We start from the raw sequence: 12,739 nt of genomic DNA, 5'->3' as shown, positions 1-12,739 counted from the left end.
AATTTTCCAATCTGCGTTCCCGCTGCTGTATCTTATTTGTGAAATAGTGTAATTTTGGACAGTGTTTTTCTTAAACTGCCACTGTGTAATGGTACTGAATGCAGTCCAGCAGCGATGTTGACCTCCCCAAAATGGTGGCACCTGGCTGTACCCAAAGCCTCATCTAGTTATATCTATGGCCTTTCCTATGCAGAGGCAGCTCCAGTAAAGAAAACCTACCGACTTCCCTTGGCTATTACTGAATCATTAAATTCAGATTCCATCCTCCAGCAATATCGTCTAAAAAGTAAGCTTACAGTCCTTCGCTAACTTTTAACCAACGTCTGTTTGATCGTTTTTCCTTCCCTGCCGTTCATCAGATCTGTTCGTTAACAGAATGCACTGCCTGATGTTGGCTATATTCAAGCCAACAGGGGAAAGGTGTGTAACTTTGCTTCTAGGCCCACCAGGCTTCTTGTTCAGTAACCACCACAAACTAAACAGTAATTTATTATGTATTTTATGAGTGTAAGAGGTTAAGAAACCACACAGCACCAGTCCAAAGAAACAGTCATGTGAATCAGTCATTCCGTGTGTGAGATAAAGAACTTGACTCGCACGTCCATTTGTTTTAATCTTATTGTATTTGTGCTCAATTTCAAGCATTCTACAGCATATTCAGCCACCACCCACCCCCAGGTAATTGGGAAGGAAACACCAAGCAAAAGTCTAAAGGTGAAGCCCACACAGCTGATATTCCTCAGCTTGTATCTTTATGCACAGGTTATCAGTATTCCATCATTTTAACTACAGCTTAGAGAGTCACCTGAAAATGATCTGAATATGCACCAGCACTGAAGGCTTCCACTGGCTTTCTAACATACTTTTCACACTTCTTTTCATCCCTGCCATCCTTCTCATTCCACGTTGTCCATCCACTCTCTTTAAATCACGTTCCAGAGACACATTTTCTACTGATCTAAGGGCAGAAAAACACCAAAGCTGACCCCATGTCATTTACAAATGTTAGACCAACATGATGCCAGAAATGACAGGTTAAAGTAATGCTTAACCCAGAAATGGTAGTGTTGCTGATATCAAATCAAAGTGAGCATAGGATCAGATGTAACACAGAAAGGAAGAAACTGCCAGCACCGTTAGCATTACATGAAAATATGCTCAAGTTATCAAGTACTATGTTATGATTTTCTGCTAAATGTACAGTGTAGTGGACACATCTTGTAAGGTGCCTTCTTTACTTTTTACTCAGGGCTCTGAAGCTTTGCACCAACATTACTGTCAAAGCAATAGTTTGGAATAAAATCTAAATTTCTCTTATCCCAAATATAGTCATACGGCCAAGACGTATTACTTACTCCAATGTAGCGTGCAAGCAATGGGCAAATGGACAGCTGTACCACTGCTGTTGTTTTTAGCTATGGACCGTACGTTTGTCCATTACTCTGCTTGCAATGTTTGTGAGCTACATAAGCCTCGTAACTCAAAACTTGTGATAGCTAAACTTTTTTGTGCTGATCCCCAATTTGTGGCCAGTTAACTCCCACTAGTTAGGACAACATGACAAAATTTTACTGTCAAGATAATTTCACACTACACAATGTGCATCACCATGTTTATTTTTTCTGAGGATTGATGAGTCAAAACAGATGAATAAAACCACATTAACAATATACTCTCAAAACTATGAGTACAATGATTTTTATTCAGCGTTTTCTCTTGAATCATTCAGTTCGTTAGTGTTCTCCAAGTACTGATGGTTTATAGCACATGTCGGGCTCCAGTCCTTGCAGGCCAAAACACTGCAGACTTCAACAGTCTACCTCATTAAACACAGCTGATTCAGCTTATCAGCTAATCGGCGAGGCCTTCATGAACTGAATTCAGAGCGTTTGGTGAGGGTAAACGCTAATGTCTGCAGCACTCTGACCCGGAAGGTCCCCAGTTTGACAGGCCTGGTGTATAGAAACAGTTCAGAAAAGCTTATAAAAGCCTATCAGGATTAAATATCGCCACATTGCCGATGTCTAGTGGACAGTTCAACATGCCGAAGACTTAATTTGCTTTGGCTAACAGATGCCCAAGCTGGCTAGCACTACAATGAGTGATAAGGGGGGAGGTATAACCATCCTACGGACCTGAAGGAAAAGAAACAGTTATGCTTTCTTGGAGTCCCGGCCACAAATGGCTGCGGCATCAGCGGGGATCAAACTTAACTTCTGATGTCCTTATGACAGACTCCTTATTTGGGCTAATAGGAAATCTAATTTTTCTCTGAGCTACTGCTTTAATTAATAGATGTGTTGAGTTAAACCAAGTGGGTTATAATCATAAATCTGTGTAGTGCAGAAACTAGATTGAGAACCATTGTTTGGTCATCATAAGCTGTAGAGAAACTAGCTCTGAAATGATCTTTAACCACTTTGTAGTTACATCACTTACAGATACTATTAAAAGTACCACCACCAGCAGATACACTGTATATTTCTAGGGTTGACTAATCAGACTGAAGAGCTAAAATAGAATTAAAGAGAGGAAAAAAAAGCAAAGAGCTGCCACATTTTGTCTTTAGCTTTAAGACCTGGGCTCGTACATAAGGCAGAGTCTAAAAATACAACAATAAATGGCCTCCTGTAGATGCTGTTACTTTAAATAATAAAGGTCTAAAATGTACAGTACAGTTCAGAGTGTTAAACATACTCGAGAAATGATGAAATGCTGAAACGCTGCAGCTTTTAGCACAGACTGAACCAACAGGACTTTTAAGGGCAGTCCCTATAGACAGTGTAATTGGAGTCTGAAAGTAAGCTTACGCCACAGTCACCTGACTGATGTTAACTCTTCAGCAGTTCAATTTCAAATCTTTTGGTTGCAGCAATTTTACAGCTCTGAAAAATCACACACTACGTAGTCTTGCAGCACTGCAAGTTCAAAAAGTACCAGCATTAATAAAGTTACATACACACAAACATGTACTCGAACCAAGTCCCTGTGATAAGTACCCCTCAACCCTTTCACGATGTCCAGTTACAGCACTCGCTGTCCATTAATGATAACGTCATCAAACTCCTCCTGTAACAGAGACACAATAAGCAGACATGAGCTTTTTGTCCACATGATAGATAAACAGAAACGTCACTTCAACAACAAACTGCAGACTTAGAGCTGTACAATGTACAACTGGACAATGACACACATAACATATCGCTGTTGTTGGAACAAAACCTTTTTATCTCCAAAATGGAAACTTTACAGGAGAATGAAAAAACATACTTTATTTTTAACGTAAATCAATGGATCCAGACCTTTTTCCAAGTCATTTTGGGTAATTTCTTTTAGTCCATTCATTGTGAATTACATACATTGTAGAGGGTAACAGATATTTTAAAATGATGTCAAAAACTGAAAAACGTCCAAAATGGAAATAAGAGGTATTCTTCTGACAACAGCGATATGACAAATGAAATGGTTCTGACTTTGTAAAGTGCTTTTTTTATATGAAAGCTCCATGACTTAATTTTAAAAGTAAAAGTAGAAGTGGCCAATATATAAGTTTAGCCAGTATACCTGCTAAGATTCTACTTCCAGTATGATTTCTGCCACAGTGAAGTGCCAATATTGCAATGTAAAAGCAAACAAACTATCCCCTCTAGCTGAATTTCAAGGCTTGATCACCCTTGAGTTGACCACTCTGTTTTCAAGGCGGAAGACAAAGGAACGGCTGATTTTTTGGAGTTAGGTTTAGCCTATCAATACCAAAATGACTGCTGTGTTTTTGTGTCCACTCACTGCCCACTCTAGAGAAGACTGAGAAGCCACCTTATTCAGTCAGCTCCGATAAGGCTGCGGTCTCAGGGCCAAGTTGTGGACCAGCTGGTACTGAAGCGTAATACTTTCCATATTCCAGCCTTGTCTCAAGAATGCATAGGAAGCACATATGAACCTCAATTAAACAAGACTTTAGATTATTCAATTAGATTATTCAAATTCCCCATTCCACCTTAAATGGTGCAGCAATTACATTCATGTATCTATACAAGTGCCAGAGTGCAACTGCTGCTCTGGTTAAGGGTCAGGTTCAAGATTCAGGCTCAGTAGGCCAAGTCTTATTATCGGTGCCGAGCTCTGGGGTGTGTCTGTGTGTGTGTGTGTGTGTGTGTGTGTGTGTGTGTGTGTGTGTGTGTGTGTGTTGGGGGGGCGGGGTTTAGGGTGCTGAGGATTCCTCACCTCTTCACTTTCTCTCTCCTCATCTTCTTCATCATCATACTCCTCCTCCTCTTCTTCCTCTTGGGTAGAGGTGGCAGCAGATTTCAGTAAAGCCTGCAGTTCTGTGTTGGGCCTGTAGAGAGCGCAGTACAGAGGTGTGTGCCCAGCATAAGAGCGCTGATCCACAGAGGCTCCAGCTCTAAGCAATAGCTCGACTACAGCACAACTCTGAGACTCCACTGCCCAGTGCAGCGGGGTCCGTCCAGAACCCTGATCCTATAGACAGAAAACGAGAAAGAAAAACAAAGTGTGAGAGAGAGAGAGAGAGAGAGAGAGAGAGAGAGAGAGAGAGAGAGAGAGAGAGAGAGAGAGAGAGAGAGATATCTTAATGTACGAGCATTTTTTTAGACTTCACAATATATTGTTTATTAAGGGTATCGGGCGAGATTAGAAATCAATTTCAAACTGTCTACTTGTTTGTCAAATATTCAAATTCTAAATAAATTATATAAAAGAAACATTACTTTGCAAAGACAGCGAGGAAGAATAAAGAAGATACATAACTACAGTTTAAAAACATCTTTCTAGGTAAATGCTACATCTCCTAAATCCACCAGGAGGCGCTCAGCATTATATCAAGCAAGCTCAACAGCATACAACGTTTAAACCAAGACCTGTTTTGATCCGTCTTTGAGAAGGACTTTACCATAAAAACCCCACGTGGATGATCTACCGCTGTGATTATAAGCTAAAAAGAGCCACTGAGCTGAAAACCTGAGGAAACCAAATGTAGTGAAAGTAAAAGTTTTATAACTGGTACAGGAGGCTGCAGTAGCAGTTTTTTTTTTTTTTTTAAACTGCCTTTCGAAGCAGATAATTCAGTTATTTAGACTGTTTTTTTCTGTAGTGGAAATCACTGCATGGGCTCAGAAACACGTCAGAAAATCACTGTCTGTGAAAACAGTTTGTCGCTGCATTTACAAATGCAGGTTAAAACTCTTCTATGCAAAGATGAAACTGAACATAAACAGGAACCAGGAATGCTGCCACCTTCTCTGGGCCCAAGCTCATTTAAATGGACTGAGGGGAAGTGGAAAAGTGTCTTGTGGTCTGATGAATCAAAATCTGAAATTCTTTTTGGAAATCACGAACACCGTGTCCTCCATGCTAAAGACTGCTCAGCTTGTTATCAGTGCCCAGTTCAAAAGCCAGTATTCATGATGGTATAGACGTGCATTAGAGCACATGGCATGGGTGACATGCACATCTGTGAAGGCACAATTAATGCTGAACAATTTAAACATGTTTTGGATACATCTGCTGCCATTCAAACGACATCTTTTTCAATTCTGCATGTATTGCAACAGCACTGCTCCACATTACAAGAATCTGGGCGCTAAACTGACCTGCCTGTAGTCCAGACCTGTCACCCCTCAAAACATCTAGTGCATTATGAAATGAAAAATATGATAAAGGAGACCCCGAACTGTTGAGCAGCTGAAATCCTGTATCAAACAAGAACGGAAAACTTTCACTTTCAAAACTACAGCAGTGTCTCCTCAGATCCCAAACGCTTACAGAGTGTTGTTTAAAGAAGAGGTGATGATTTTTAAAGTGTTCTTTAAAGCTTGTCCAACCTAATACAGATATTTGTGGGTGGAGCATAAATAAATGAAATCCTCCTTATTCGTTTATACAGGCGATACTTAGCCTATCAGCAAATGAGGCCATGTGGCTCACTGAAATGTGACAGTGCTGGGAGTGATATGGGATGCACCCCTCATCTCTCACCCTCTGGTTCACGTTAACTCCAGCCTCCAGCAACATGCTGATGATATCGCACCGCCCCTTCTGCACCGCCAAATGGAGAACACTCACTCCTAGAAGGAGAAAAAAAGAGAGAGAGCTTTTCAAAAACATAAAAATTACAACTGAAGCAGATACCAAGATGACACAACATGTACTCCCAAACAAAAATTCCCTACATTATTCACCAGTCGAGTGAGTCAACGTCAAGTGACAGAGATTAGATATGTTGAGGATGAGTCAGCAGCTGAGTGTGTTACAAAGAATTTAAATCTAAAATCATCGCATGTTTTCCTTCTGCACTGTCACATATTTCCACGTGAAACACAGTGTCAGGACAAACGCCACAATACGATGACAAAACACAGACATTTTTACTTTTTAAACCTGTTTTGGCTACAGTAATAAGGAAGAAGTGAAATTAGAAGAAGTTTAAAATGTCTAAGTTAAATTGTAAGTTCGAAATTTAAATTACTAAAAAAAAAATAAAAAAATAATATATAAATTATATGGATGGCTTTCTAGGAAGTATTCAATAGGGTAGGTTAACTGGTCAGAGCACAGAGCGACAGAGGAGTGAACTTTCAGCATTTTCGATCAGACAGGCAGGCAGACAGTAAATAAAGATAGAATTACAATAAATAATACACACGCGAGTTCTCTCTGAATTGTCTTTCAGTGCACTCAGATTCATCCACTGAGGGAAGGGGTCCAACACACAACCCACATTACAAAATGATGTGCAATTACACATTTTCACCAGAGAGGTCTCCAAATCCCCAAAACCTACACGGTGCAGCTTAAATCAAAGATTATATTTGAGGTAAACCAAAAAGGTACATGCCTATTAAAGTCAAGGGGGAGAAGGTATAACAGGGCAACAGTAGCAGCCTGTGCAGAAAGACTGGGCAGTGGGCTGATCGAACCCCAAAGCAAAACAGTTGTTGCTTTAAATGTGCTCATCAGAAAATGCGTTCTTATGCTCAAATTAGTCACAAAACCCTTACTGTTAGAAATAAAGGTGCTGAGCAGGTACATTTTTCATTCATCAAGGTACAAACAATGTATATCTTAGCTCAAAAGGTACAACAGTGGTTTTAAGGTCTAACTGTGAACCTTAAATGTTTTTCCCAGGTGAAACCGAATGTTCTGAAACAGAACAATAAAACAAAAAGCCTGGAGACGAGACGGGTGTGTGGAGTCAGTACAACTTACAAATACATAATGTCAACTGACTATGTTCCCTGACTAAAAGTACTGAGATGTACCCTCGAGGGTCCCACCCCAGTGATAAGAGGGGAACTACCCCAGTAACAGTTTTGTACCTTTTTTCTGAGAGTGGAACCACTACAAAAACGGTTTGCTGCAATCATAAAGAGGGTAAAAATAATCTCAAAGTTTGGAAAAACTGGCAGAATTTTCCACGGAGAGAGTCCCCTCTCCCCCTCGCCAAAACCATGCGACTGCATTCCTGGAAGTATTTTGACACGGCAGCGCTTGCTTCATGAATCCTCTTTGAACAGGTTATGTTCAACTGAGAAATTCCCAGGTGTGGATGTACCTGCATAGTTGGTGATGTTCAGGTGTTCAGGCGAGGTGCAGGTGCAGGACGTGAGCGCTCGCACACACTCCGTGCGCTGCTCTCTCACTGCAAGGTGCAGAGGGGTGTGTCCTCCTCTCTCCTGAAGCTTCGCACACGCCCCGGCCTCCAGCAGCGCACACACACACTCGCTTCGGTCCACGATCACTGCCAGATGCAGAGCCGTCTGAGAGAGAGAGAGAGAGAGAGAGAGAGAGAGAGAGAGGGGGGGGGGGGGGGGGGGGGGGGGTGAGCAGCAGGGACAGGAGGAGTAACAGAAAAACAACAGAAGAAACAAAGAAAAGGTCAACCTGTCAGTCAGAGGACAACTGTCGGCGGAGAAATGCTACACAATATATCATCTCTTAACCAATGGAGAGGGTGTCTACTACTGTTGATCTTGTGCACCATAATTTTAATTATTATTAATATATCATCTTTTTTATATAATACATAGTATTAACATAGAACCTATTATTAATGAAGTACCCTTTTATATACTATCTATGATTAATATAGTACCTTTTCAGTATATTACCTATGACTAACACAGTACCTTTTTAATAGTACCTATTATTAATATAGTACCTTTCTCGTATAGTACCTATTATTAATATAGTATCCTTTTAATATTCTACCTATTACTACTTTTTAATACAGCATCTATAATTATTTTAGTACAAATATACTACCTGTTATTATTATATTGCCTAATATATAATCTTTTTTCTTTATTTTTACTGTAAAGCAATTTGAGCTGCATTTTCAGTATGAGAAGTGCATAACAAATACAAGTCTATTATTATCATTATTAATGGTTATTGCGAAAGCTTCTGACCTCGCCGAAGGCTTTAATATAACTCTAACAAATGACTCCTCTGTTTAGGGATGCAACTGAGGGTTATTTCTAGACCAACTTATCGACTCATTTAGATTTCACTTTTTGTTTTTTAACTTCTATCAGTGCAAAGAGTGATATCTTTGTTTAGGCTACAGCAATACAAGTCATGCCAGTCCCTACACTTCCTGCAGTGTAAATGGACAGGGTGCATCATATGAGCATTACTGTTTTTCTAGGGGAATTCCAGCCATAAGACGTAAAGTTGAGATGTAAACAATGTCATTCAGAGTGGTTTGACGTGAAATGCTCAGAACTGTTTACAGTGATGGTGATGGGAACCAGACGTCTGAAGAGTTTAATGCCTCCTTCACAGAAAGTTGTTACATAAAATGGTTATGATGCTGCCCGATGCCCGAGAGACTGTTTTCACTACTTTACTATTACAAACCAGTGGTGTTGGGACAGTAAATAAAACACACATTTAACCTGCAGACATCGTGACCCATGGTTCCCATCACCACCACTGTGAACTAATCGGCGAATTATGGAAAAGTGGTAAGATTATCAGAATTCCCCTTTCATTAACCAACAGAGCAACATTGTCAACTCGCTGCTGTCGCCTTGTTGTGAGCATCCTCAGCAAGTCTAATTCCGTAGATGTTTTGATGAATGACGGGATTCACGGGACTCGGAAATCGGAAACAACTGATGAAAGTAAGTGAGTCAGTCTTTAATCTTTAATAATCCCACATCTCACCAACATGTACAGCAAAGCATATTTCAACAGCAAGAGCCAGCAATGCACTCACAATATGGCGCTGTTGTCAGAGGAAAATCTCGTATCTGCATTTTTGACGTTTTTCAGTTTTGGACATAATTTGAAAATACCTTCTGGCCTTTATATCGTGTGTAAATTTCATGGTGAACTGAATAAAGAAACAGCCAAAATAGCTTGGTGGGGGAGGGGAGTTTGGTTCCATTGACTTACATTAAAAGTAAAGTATGTATTTTCCTTCTCCGGTAAAGTTTCCATTTTAGAGTTACAAGATTTTCTTCCGACAACAGCGACAGGTAAAAGCCACCCTAATACATGTGTGTCTGTGAAGTTCAACTGACCTGTCCAAGATCGTTCTGGATGTCCAGGTAAGGTGTCCAGGTGCGGTTGAGTGAGATAAGATCCAGCAGGTACTGAACGAAACCCCACTGCTCGTGGATCAGCGCCAGGTGCAGCGCACTGCCAGAACAGCCAAAAGTCAAGAGGTCAGCAGACACGAAACAAAAACAGCAGCCTAGGTAAAACCCAGTGATTCCATCTGATACAACCGGATTTATCTCAGCAGGGTAAAAGCAACACCACCAGCGCTGAACCCTACGTGTAGAACGAGTGGCGTGCGTTCCCACATATGAACATTTTCGGGGCATTAATGCTGAAATAAAAAAGTTCAGTTGCACAAGATTCATTCAGGGAAATAAATGCTGAGTCCTACAGGTAATGTGGGAGTGCAGACCTTTAACTCAGAGCACTGTTTCCCATTAGATAGAGAGATTCAGCTTTATTTTCATTGATCAGTACAAGAAGTGCAAATATTAGAAATAGTGCAAAGTGGACAGTACAAATGTGCAATAACAGGCATGAATATGGCCTACCTATGAAATATACGTATATGAATAATACATACATAATTAATGTATCTATGAATGACATATGCACATATATAATATAAGGTATGTTACGTGCTGTTAGAGTAAGCAGTAATGTGTTGTAAGCGTCTGTATGCGATGTAAGACTCTGTTTTCTAGAGCAATTTCACCAAGATTTGTCCTGCACATTTAGTGTTTTCCTGTCTCCTTCGAATCAGGAAGGGCTTGTAAAGAAGCCGTCTCTGTCGTTCTGTGTTCCTCTGCAGGCAAAATGTCTGAGGATGCTACTTAACAAACCCTTGCAGTACTGAATTGGGCTGGAAACCATTAAACAGGCAGGACAGGGTGTTCTACACATATTATACGCTAAGGTGGGATTTTGAAAGGTGGAATATTTCTGAGCGTGTACTTCCCAGCATCAGTGTCTATCCGTCCAGTCGGACACTCACTTTAGCAGGTAGTTATCAGGCCTCTGCACCGTAACAATGAACCTTTCAGAGACTTTCCTTTGAAGCATTTAGAGGCTTGTAACCGAGACACGCACGCGTGTTGGCCTGCGGCTACACCACTTTTTCTGTGGTTCTGGTTTTGTTATAGCAGCTTTGAGAATCTTCTGCAGCGACAAGTCGCTCAAAAACGGCAGTCTGTGGCTGGTTATGGCGCACGTCAGTCAGATTCACGCTGTTTGGCAAAGCAATGAGACCCACCAGACTCTCTGACTGCAGACTGAAGTGCCGGATGAGGTGGGCTTGGTGCGTTTTAGCAGGAAAATAGAGAAATATGCAGGGCAGGTACTCCCACAATCAGGGCTGAGATCCGCTGCCCCAGATCCAGAAACAAAGGTTTTTCATCTCGTCTTTATAAAGGCAAAGTCGACTCCCTCGGGATAAAAGCAGGGGAATTACATAAAGAATGACTCTTGAAACTTGAGATGTCAAGTTTTTCATTCAGAAACTTAATGTTGGTATCAATACGCACTTTTTAGGTCAACAGGTGGCTGATTTACTCAACAGATCAGTGTCGACACAGAATCATTTTTGGGGAATCCTTCCATCTATTTTCTTATCTAACTGTCTCTCTCACAGACAGACAGACAAACAAATATAGACAATCAGATATAGAGAAACACGAGATTTTTTATAGATAGATAGATAGATAGATAGAAATATAAATAGACAGACAGACAGACAAACAAATATAGACAAACAGATATAGAGAAACACGAGATTTTATATATATATATATATATATATATATATATATATATATATAGAGAGAGAGAGAGAGAGAGAGAGAGAGAGAGAGAGAGAGAGAAATATAAATAGACAGACAGACAAACAGACAGATAGATAAAAAAATATAGAGAGAGAACATTAGACAGACAGCAAGACAAATATACACAAACAGACATAGACCAATCTGTCTATCTATTTCTCTATATATACTTACGTGTCTCCGTCCTCCGACACGAAGCTCAAAGTCCGCCAGAGCTCCTCGCTCATCTGCTCCTCTTCCCCGGCTCTCTCTCCTCCTCCTCCCGCTGTCCCCTCGCTCTCCTCGGCCTCTCCCAGCAGCACGGTTCTCATCCCGGCCGACAGGCTCTCCACTGCCGCCTCGTCTGTTATGGAGTCCCCGATAGCGGAGTCCAGCCTTTCCCCTCCGCCCAGAGACATGCACTCCCCGGTCTGTCTCTCCGTGGCTCCTCCGCAGTCCAGCGGGAACCCGCGGGGCCACGGCCGCTCCGGGACGCTCTCGCTTTCGGCGTCGAGGAACGAGTCCAGCCCGCTGTCACACCAGTCCTCAGGGTGGATCTCCGAGCGCCCCTGCTCGGCTCCAGGCCGGCCATCCTGCTTTCTGCAACCGCTCTGGAGATCCTGGGAGAACCGCTGATGTGCCCACTCCATTTATTATCATTTAGGAAACTGTGAAAAGCGCCAGTGCGTTGTTATTCCAGCCGCCCGCTTCTCCCTCCGTCGCAACGGCCAACGGACGAATTCGCTTATTTAGCTGTTATAACGGAAAAGGCGCTGCTAGCCACGCAGCTAACGAGCTAATCGACTAACCCGAGATTTAGCTTAGATTCGCCGCAGGAGGACCGTTTTGTTTTCGGGGCCTTGATCAAATTCCCTCACAACAACAACGCCAGGCGCCGTCGCCCCGCCATTAAATCCCGTTTCCATGTCCGTGTCTGCACCATTTTTAGAAAACAAACCAGCTTTTTTTTTAAGCACGGCCTGCCAGTCTCCGAGCTTCCAGAAAAAACCTCTCGCCTTTGGCTGCCCGTGTAGGTGATTTCCAGGGGAATTCCCAGCCCGGACCAGCTCGTTTGGGGATTTTGTTTCAAGTCCGTCTCATTTGGCTCCCTTCACCCTACTCCCTACACCCTACTCCCTACATAGTGCACTAGCGTAAGGTCCCCTAGTAACGACCAGCTAGTGGCGCTAACGTTAGCTAACTTATGTAACTAGTATTTTAAAGATTTAGTTAATATATGGCGCAAATTTAGACTGCTTATGTGTGCTAAAACCATTTAAAGGGGTAATTATTCACATTATATCCTAATTTGGATAACAAAACCATTAAACAGGCTGTTGTTATGACCTGTTCTAGAGAAGCTCACTAGCTAGCTAAGCCAGACTTGTTTACAGTGGTTGTGACAGTTTTCTGGT

The 12,739-nt window shown here is 41.7% G+C and overlaps 1 protein-coding gene across 1 annotated transcript; it reads right to left on the bottom strand.

The window, feature by feature from the left end:
• Positions 1-604: 604 nt before the first annotated feature.
• On the bottom strand, positions 605-12,431 carry nfkbib (nuclear factor of kappa light polypeptide gene enhancer in B-cells inhibitor, beta). Its single transcript, XM_017713878.2, has 6 exons — positions 11,520-12,431; positions 9,546-9,663; positions 7,571-7,775; positions 5,995-6,083; positions 4,225-4,479; positions 605-3,069 (listed from the first exon to the last, which is right to left on the bottom strand). The coding sequence occupies exons 1-6, from the start codon at positions 11,972-11,974 to the stop codon at positions 3,025-3,027; spliced, it is 1,167 nt and encodes a 388-aa protein (XP_017569367.1). The 5' UTR covers positions 11,975-12,431; the 3' UTR covers positions 605-3,024.
• Between the last annotated feature and the right edge of the window lie 308 nt (positions 12,432-12,739).

This window comes from Pygocentrus nattereri, chromosome 23, assembly GCF_015220715.1.
Source record: "Pygocentrus nattereri isolate fPygNat1 chromosome 23, fPygNat1.pri, whole genome shotgun sequence".
Lineage (NCBI taxonomy): Eukaryota > Metazoa > Chordata > Actinopteri > Characiformes > Serrasalmidae > Pygocentrus > Pygocentrus nattereri.
Note: the sequence above shows the minus strand (reverse complement) of the source record. Positions and strands in the feature narration are given on the sequence as shown.